Below are 9,611 nucleotides of genomic sequence, written 5' to 3'. Positions count from 1 at the left end.
AACGTGGCAGAAGTATTAAGAGTTCTGGTGCTGCTGAAACCAGAATAAAGCCTGAGGAGGTTTGATGCAAATGTAAGAAAGCAATGTTTTTCAGGATGTATTTATAAACTATTAGACTTGTCTTATTAGTGAATCTCTTTTGATTGTTGATAATTTTGAAAGGGAGACAGTTCCGAGTCAACTCAGCTCTGATTCCAGGCTGTGTAAACAGATGAGAAAAGAAGATCAGGTCCTAACTAAACAAACTGAGTATGTCTGGCTATTTGAACATGACGGAAAATTAATATGAGCTGATATCTACTGCAGAGAAGATACAGGTATCATGCCAGAACTATTTGCTAATGAATTACTTGATTTGTAAAAAAAAAAATTAAAAATCACTGCTGTTCCTCCTTAGTATCTGAGCACATTTTGAAGCCAACATTCACACAACTGCAATTTTTCAATTGATGCAACTCAGTAATTTTTATTGCAACTGGAAGACAATACATCACAGAAACTTTATGGTAGGTTTTGGGAAAGTGTTATTTACAATAATAATTGATGAAATAGTTTGTCTTTGGCAATATGATTACACATCAAGAAAATGTAAAATGCAAGTATGCCTCTAAATCAACATTTTCTTATTTCCTAAAGATCAGCTGATTGCACTTGCCTTCGGACTGCTCATTTAGGTAAACACAAATACAACTTAACATCACTGTTCATTCCCCATCACAGTTTGTATTTTAATATTGATGAATTGGCAGTTTCAGACGCCAAGTACAGGAAAAAAAATTGGCTTATCACTGTACTAAATTAACTTATTGGCCAGTTAAGGTCCTGTGACCCTTAAGCATCGATACTAAATATCTTGGTCTTTTGATTGCTTTATCACTTTTTTTTCTGTAAAACAAAATATCTGAAATTACAGATCAGAGTATAAAAAAAATGTAAAGTCCATAATGCTTTTCATACACACACAAATCATTCCCCCCAACATTTTACATCATGGCAGTTTTAAGTAGTGAGTGTGAATGATGCAGGCATGGAACTGGTTATCAAATACAGGTGTGACTTTCAATTGTTGTCCCGCACACATACTCAGGAAAAGTACAATGCTCTAGCAACTTAAAAATGTACTCAAGTTCAACTGCATCTGAACAAAAAAAGAACACCTTGGGATTTCAGGCCAGAGTAAACAAATGAAAAAGATTCCCATTTCTAGTCGATCAGCCATCCCAGAACTCAGTATGTAATTTTAGCATCCAGTAAAATCCCTTCTAGCACTGAGGGCCAGCACAAGTTGTCATTTATCCCTTAAACCCTTGGATGATGAGCTCTCGTAACTGCTGGCCTGATCCAAAGCCCAACAAAATCAACTGAAAATAAAAAACTGAAACAAAACCCCTGTCCATTCACTGTGAAAGGATGTTGTATCAGATCGATTTCCCTCTCTTTGAAAAAGTAAATGCGATACAGTAGAAAAAACATTATATAGCTTCAGATAAATATACCTTGTTTGAATGCTAAAATAAAACAAAACCCCAACTCCCCAAACCAGGAAAGGCTACTTAACGGAACAATTCGAAAGTGACCTTTAAATCATTTCTGGTTTTAAATGTACACCAGCAAAATACAGCACCATAGACACATTAGGTTGAGACTTTTTTTTTTTTTTTTTTTTTTTGGTCAGTGAAGCTAGTACTTGTTTGCTGAACTGTGGAAGAATTATAAGGTCAGGTACATGATCAAAGATAAAGCAACCCAGCTGACAAGTCTCTGCTTAATTCAAGAATAACCAGTACTAAAAATAAAAATGCAAAAATAAAAACCCCTAATAAACCACCATCAAGTAATACTTTCTAAATAAAAGGATGATTAACAGATGAATTCACAAATGTATGCAGATTTATACAGAACACCGAATGTTGTGTGTAAATCCTTATAAACTCCAGCTCAAAACAGAAACACACAAAATGTATAGTTTGACATACACATCCCATTTCAAAGGAAAAGAGACATCATTACAACTTGGTAACTGTGCTAACTGCAATATAAACCAAACAGAAATTCAGAGTTTGGCAGATAACTAAGAAGAGGGTTATCACTTAGGTTATATAGCAAAGTGTTGATGTATATTACATAGAGTAGTATAAATAATAAAAAAGTATTATTTAAATTAGATCACAGTGCTGCATTATGTGCATAACAGTGTTTGATATATTACTGGAGGGCTGTGAAGAACACTACTAAAACTTAACTGGTCAGACAGTCAACACTGATAAATCTGTTACAATCAGGAGGATGTATGGTTCAAATGATCTTTTGGTGGCAAAGTCAAGAAAACATTTCAAAATATTTCCTATAAAATATGCCAATGAGCTACTCAGGCAGTACTGACATACCTGAAGGAGCTGGGTTTGCATTCTCCACGAAGTGAAGTAAATTGCATTGCATCCAAAATTGGACATGCACTCTCCTGGTAGTTTTATTCAGATCCTGGAGCACAAGGAGAGTAATGCTTTCAAAAATGCCTAGGGCCAGAATGAAGGAAAAATGGCAGTAATAGTGAAACAGTAAAGCTTTCCAGGAGCACTTGGGTGTCTATAGCTCTACTGACTGCAAAGGAGAGCAGACACCTTCAACACCACCTCAGATTGGGACTATTTACATCGTTAGATGATTTGGGAGCCAAAATCATTGGTGAAAACCAATTGCAGCTGCCAAGAAAATGGGACAAAGCATTGTTTAGCTAATTTTATCCCTGGTGCCATTTAGTGTATGATTTAGGATTTAATTCTCTGCTAACGTATGCTGATGTAACTCCACCTCACTCCAGTGAAGAATGCAGCCCCCACAGTTTCTCTGTATCTTTTCCAAAGGTAGACAGTAATTCAGTCAAACACTGGGAGCTGATGCACTTCCTTTGTGATTCCCCTCTCCCACAAAGGTAGCAGGGGAGCCAGAATATTGATTTTAACTGAATATGCCAGAAGGAAAGGAACACAGTCACAGGACAGTTCTCCAGTCTTACACGGCACATCTCCATACTCCCACATCAGGCTTTTCAGCTGTAAAACACTGTGATCTCAGTAGAACTACTGCTTGTCTTGCCAGGAGAAGATCAGAATCAGGCTGCTTTCAGAAACAGCTATGGGGTGATATATTAAAGCTGTTCAAGACCTGCATTTGAGTTTTTAAATGCAGGCAAAATCTGCATCAAAATGCAGCAGGACATCCAATTACTTGCAGAATGCAAGCATGACCAGCAGACTTCACCTCCCTGCAGACACTGGTGAAATCTGCTTATGCCATTAGCTCTGGCCTGCAAGAGCTTCTTGCTCCAAAAGGCATATTCCAAAGGAACCGACCATGAAGTCCAGAAACCCTTACAATTCATGCCTATATAAAACTTGCCACTCAAAGCTTGCTGACCTACTGGGATTCCCCTAGCCCCTACCTGTCCTGGAGAAATGCTAATTTGGCAATACTGACAGAGTGAGGAAAATGGAAAGTTAGAGATTCGATGACTTTTCACTCCAAAATGGCTTAGTAAGAAAAGCAAACAAGCAAAACCAAACCACCTCACATCTGGCTAGTGAGAGAGTTCATAATACAGTGCAAATTACCACTCTGTTTTGGCATGAGTCAGTCAAACTAGAGATAACTGGATTGAAAAACTGACAGTATATTTTTTGGAAAACAAATCAGTCTCAATTCATATTAAAAAAGAGAACTTCTCTGATGGAGTAGAACCAGTTCTGACAAAGCTGCCATTGTAGGCCAGGCACAAAAATGGTTTAAAAGGTGACTCCTTAACATTCTGTATAAATCCAAACTATGTACTTCTCATCCATAGTCAGAGTAAGGGCAAATAAGGACAACTTGTTTTTAAACTTCAGAAATAATCTGCTGATGGCAGTAGCCCTCAGCCAAACTGCTGGTTCCTGAACAAACTTCATAAACTCCTACCATATAATGCCTCCTTAGCAGATCAGCCTAAGAGCAACAAATTTTACATGAAAATAGATGCTTGCCAACATTTTCATTTTACCAGCAAGTATGTAAAGGAGTTGTTGAAGTCTTAGATGGATTATATATATATATATAAAAAGATCATCTGCCTAATTAGATACTTATGCAGAAAGACTTTTTTCTAAGGTGAGTTATACTAGTGATAATTATATATTTAGTCACCAAGAGTCCACATTAATGAATGGAACTTGTTCAGCAGATCCTGGTCTCATTTGCACTGACAAACTGCAATCAGTGAAGCTGCTCTGGAGTTAGTGTTCTGACTGTGGACAGAATCTGGCCACTGGCACACAACCACAATGCTTTCTCTGGAGGACAGAGGAGACTGAGCCATGGTTTGAGAGTAATTTCTGCCACGGAATTCAACTTTTCAATGCTACTTTTTGATAAATATTAAACTGCTCCTCACCTGGTATGCATTACTGTGCAAAGGTGGTGGCAAACCGATACTGTATAATTTATATTTCAAATTACTCTCCCAAAAGTCTGTAAAAAGACGAACCACATTTTATTGTGCAGAGGTTCTGTGGTTCTGCAGACATTGGCTGTAGGGAGTGTGGACCTGGGAAGAAGTCAATTATCCCAGTCCTTTTACACAAGGGGAAACCCATGGCTCATTCATCTCTGTGCTACCTGGCCAAGGGAGAGAAGTCCTTCCTCTGTTCCCCCACTTTATCTTAAGGGCTGCAGGCACCCAACAAAAGTTAGTATCTGCACCTTCCCAACTTAAGGACACAGGGTATCAACCCCCTGTGTAGTGACCCCAGAAAACTGAAGGGAGTGCAGAGCTGTTCCGTGCTCTCTCCTTCCGCAGCTGCAGATCTGGAAGGTGTCCTGGGCTCTGGCACCTTCCAGGCATCTCTGGGATCCCAGGACACACTGGGTGAGATGGCCGTGCTTTGCCATGCTACCCCCACTGTGGCCCTGTTCTTTACATGACAAAATCCTCACACAGCACAGGAACAGGTCTCGAGCAGCCCCAATCCTTCAGTCCTTCTGCTTCCCAACTGAACATACACCACGGGCATCTCCAAATGCAATTTTAAGTTTACTCCTCTGAGTAGGAAGTCAAACCCTTTGCTAACTCCCTCTTCATGAACTAGATCCATCTTGGTTAAACTGCTGCCTGAAACAGCTGTTAGGGATAAATATAAACCTATATTCTTTTTAAGGAACAGACCATTTCAGTCTATTAAGTAATTGGTTCTTGGGATTTTCTTCTTGACTCTAGGATATTCTAAGTGCATAACTTTTCACAGCAAATTAAATAAATCCAGGTGAGAGAGACTGTTCTATTTATTTCACAGCTTCCCTCTGCTGTAGGGATCTCCAATCAAATAGTCATCATTACCAGGAGAGTAGCACTATACCTGAATTACGCTCTCTATAACACTGTTTTTACTCTGGACACCTCAGTAATGCTCTTTACTAACTTCATTTTTTCATGGTAAATTAGCAAAGCTACTTTCTTGTCTACTTATTCCTGAATCAAATCAGAGTTTTCCTCAATTAACCAATTAACCTCCCATTATTCTCTTGATTCTGTCATACACACTCACTACTAAATTTGCCCTCAAATTATTGCGTCATGTTACACATGTACAGACGAAGAAAGGACACACTTTTACTTTTTTTTTTTACTTTTTTTTTCTTTTTCTTTTTTTTTTCTTTTTTTTTTCTTTTTTTTTTTTTAACAGAAGTAGGGAGAGGGGGGCTGAATGTGCAGACAAGGCAGTATAATTCAACCATCCAAGCCCTACCAGAGCATGAAGATTTTATTTTTTAATATTGCAGAGTAAGTTCCCAAACAGTCAGTGTTTGTCCCTGAAGAAGGTTAAACCTTTAACACCTGCTTCAAAAAAACCCCAACAACAACAAAAAAGAATCAAAACAAAACCAAAACAGAATAAAAAAACCAAAACAAAACAAAAAAAAAAAAAACCAAAAAAACCCAAACTCTAAGCCTAAGGGCTTAAAAATTAGAGGCATAGCCTTTTTCTCTATGTTCTATATTTATATGAAAATAATTCATGCTTCATGCTAAATACATATTTACCTTACAAGAACTTTGTCATCTTTGAATAAAAAAAATTGTTTGCTTTTTGTATTCCCCCCTTCCCAAAAGGAATCCATGCAATGTGGATCAAATTTCTTCTGCTGGCTACGCTGGTTGAATCTGGAAATCTGTTGTCATTTTTGCACAGATGAATCCTGACTGACAGTAACTGCACACTCACTTCTGTGGGCAGTGTAGGAGCTCTTTTGTTGAACTTGTGAATTTTACTTTTCACCAGTATGCTTTCCTTTTCTTTTTAAATACAGAATACTACTAATGGCAGGTTTTGTAGCTTTGTTTCCCCAGTAAGATCAAGGATTTGATCCACAGAAAAAGATTTTGATGTATTTCTTTCCTTAGTATCTACTGTAATTTCTTAGACTTGATTGCTTTTCACTCAGGCAGTTTAGAAGACATAGCTTGTTTTTCCCTATTACTATAATTTTTTGCACGAGGTGCCAATCTTCGGGCTTATGGCTTTTTGAACATTCTTTTTATTTAATATAGAAGACAGAATTCAATGATTAACGATGCTACTAAACACTGACCTACCCCACCCATTTCTTCTTGTTATTTCACTGAAACCCATTGCATACAGAGTTGAAGTTATCAGTCTTCACATTATGAGCCACATATAGTACGTGAAGCACTGAAAGTGCACTACGGTTTGCACGGTTGCCACCAGTGCCTGTCCAAAGACTTGTATGGCACAGAGTATCCAAGTGCCACCAGATGGTTCTTGGTTTGGTGCTGAGAACTACGTGCCTCCTCGTTCCCCCAAAATCTCTTTATTCACATTCACTCCTAACCCAATCGTAAGGCCATTAAATTCTTAAGGGCCACGCCTGAATGATCACTAAATTATGCACATCTCTTCTAGTATAAGAGGGATTTTCCAAGTGCCCAATTTTACTCCCATCACATTAATGCTGATGTCACTGGGTATTCAACCACGCATTTTTGACAAGCTGGAGAAAGCAATGGCAATTTTGGCTTTTTTTGTTTTGTTAACTTTTTGTCTTCAGGTAATGAAAAGCTTCTGTAAATTAGCTGAGTGTCAGTATGAGTTCTATGGCTTCAATCTCCTTTAAAAATAAAACATCTTAAGGGTCAAAAAAAAAAAGAAAAAAAGAAAAAAAAAAGAGAAAAAAGAAAGAAACAAAACAAAAACAAATAGAAAGAAAAACAAAAAAGGAAAAAATTGCTGATATTGCCACAAATCATTAGAATTCACCTGACGTGCTGAAACAAAACTTTGTAAGTTCAAACAAATCATTGATTTGTTCTAATTTTTTGTGGTTTCCTTTTGCTCTTTCTGCCCCTTTGCCGTCCGATTGGTGATGTTGTTCAAACAGGATCGAATTCCTGCTAAATGTAGGAGCGATCCTGCTGCTTCTTTCATCTCCTCATCGTCACTCTCAGGGGGCTTTTCTGTACGTCTCTTTTTAAGAGGCAGCGTGTCACTTGGTACTTTTTTCGCCTTCATTAAATGTTGCCTTTTCTTGTGCTGAGACGCATACCCACTGTCAGCTAAAGAATCCTTGGTCTCCTTCCGATTTTGCTTTTTGTCCTCCTCTTCTGTTTCACTATGGCTCTCGTGGCTCTGGAAGCTAACTTCACTTCCTTCACTGCTGTCTTGGCTACCTTTAGTTGCAAATTCATACTGGTCGTCAGCAGAGGAAGAGGAAACGGAGTCACTAGCAGGTGATGTGCTCCTGTGGTTGGAAGATTTGGCACTGCTGTAGTTGTGGTCCTCCTTTGGGTCACCGCTAACAACTGGAGAGCCACAGGACTGCTCGCTTTCCGTCCGCATCCGGCAGTTTGTGATTCCATTCCTGCAGAAACAAAACAAAGCAATCTCAGAAGCCACAGAGATGTGATCCTGCTTCAGTGTGGAAGATGATAATGCCAGCTGACAGAAATCTAAAATCACAACTATCAAAGTCATGTCCACGCAAGATGGTTTCAAAGCCTGACTCAAATTACTTGTGGGTTGGACTCCACACATAACACCAGCCAGAGACACAAAGCAGGTAGGATGTTTACAACTAGAGGATATTTACAAATACATGATGTCTGAATAGTCCTGATTTACATTTCAACTAGTATTTTACACTTCCAAAGAAGTGAAAAAGGGCAAAACCTCATTATATGATATACTGGGTATTAAATAAACACTGATGAGCTGGATAAATACCCTCTCACGTTTTACATATTAAGTGATTCTATAATAAACATGGGAAAGAGACACCAGCTTTTTGGAGCACTTCTTTTCCTGCTCAAGCATTCCAGGGGTAGATGATGTTTCACCTGAAGTAACACAGCTTCCATTTAGGACTCTTTCCAATCTCTTCCCAATAGAAGGAGCAAATAAGTACAAAACCCAGGTTAAGTCACACTTCTGATTGTGATCAGTTTAAGAATAATCTTCAAAGCAATACAGTCTTAAGCCATAAACTACCAACAAAATACTACACCATGTTAAAAAAGAAAAAGCAGCAGTGGAAAAAAAAAAAAATCTGGTTTTGCTCTACAAGCTGTCATTTTCCCCTCTGGTTTTATGGTGCTTGATGCTGTGGGAACTACTGCAGTATGAAACTAACACTTCCTTTCTGGACTGGGAAGTATTGCCACTGACTTTATGATACAGAATACAACACTTGCAATTCTGCTGAAGAAGGGACTAACCCTGTGCAGAACTTTAACTCTTGCTGAAAAAAAAGGAGAGCAGGATGCTCATCATTGAGTAAAGGCATCATCATGCCATCCACGAGGTTCACCAGCCTTGAAACCCTCTATCAGTTAAAAAAAGAGAGTGACAAATAAGGAAAACTGTTTAAACTACGTGATAAACTGCTTTAAAATCTACTCTTCCCTTCTTCATGCTATGAGTAGAGCACTTTTGAGCACTCACGGCTATGCTGGATTAAAACCTTTTCTTAAAAGCATGCACTGAACATAGATATTTCTTAAGAGGAATGGCACACTAGCAAGTCCAGAGTATTACTACCCTTCTATTTAAAAAATGGGAAAATGCTTTAGGTGTCAGGGAACAGACCTGTCATCTGGTTTCTTTACAGCAGAAACAGCAAAGTATTTATCCATTTCTGAAAGCAAAGGCTGAAAGGTGGAAAATAAAAGAGAGGTATATAGTTCCCCAGTTCCTACTCATCTAAATGCTCTTGTCTGCAGAGCTTGCTGAAACAACAAAGTCTTTTGTGAACCAGTGGCAGGACAATGCTGGAAGGTAGCAAATTTATCAGTCATTCAAAATGTTCTTATTTATAGTATTTTCCAAGAAATCTATTATCATAGAAGGCCCAGTTATTAGCAAAAAAGCATCTTGCCAACCTCTTCTGCCCATCAAAATTATTTTCCCCTAGGTTTTTGACTAGCTTTATGATCTATGAACTATATACAAAACCCAGAAGGAATACACAGAGCTCCTTCAATTATTAATACCTAAATGCAATGTCATTCATGATTGTGCAGCAAGGCAGCTACATTTACTCTGTGATGGTTTGGCACTGCAGAGATT

General features: G+C 38.3%; 1 protein-coding gene across 12 annotated transcripts in view; it reads right to left on the bottom strand.

Annotated features, from left to right (window-relative positions):
- Positions 1 to 438: 438 nt before the first annotated feature.
- FOXN3 (forkhead box N3) overlaps positions 439 to 9,611 on the bottom strand; it is a 201,461-nt gene continuing 192,288 nt past the window's right edge. For all 12 annotated transcript variants that reach the window (XM_071745814.1, XM_071745812.1, XM_071745817.1 and 9 more), the window contains one exon: positions 439 to 7,908. In XM_071745814.1, coding sequence (XP_071601915.1) covers positions 7,359 to 7,908 — 550 coding nt within the window. In that variant the 3' untranslated portion in view covers positions 439 to 7,358. The remainder of the gene's footprint in view (positions 7,909 to 9,611) is intronic.

The sequence above is a fragment of the Heliangelus exortis genome, chromosome 5 (assembly GCF_036169615.1).
Source record: "Heliangelus exortis chromosome 5, bHelExo1.hap1, whole genome shotgun sequence".
NCBI classification, from domain to species: domain Eukaryota; kingdom Metazoa; phylum Chordata; class Aves; order Apodiformes; family Trochilidae; genus Heliangelus; species Heliangelus exortis.
Note: the sequence above shows the minus strand (reverse complement) of the source record. Positions and strands in the feature narration are given on the sequence as shown.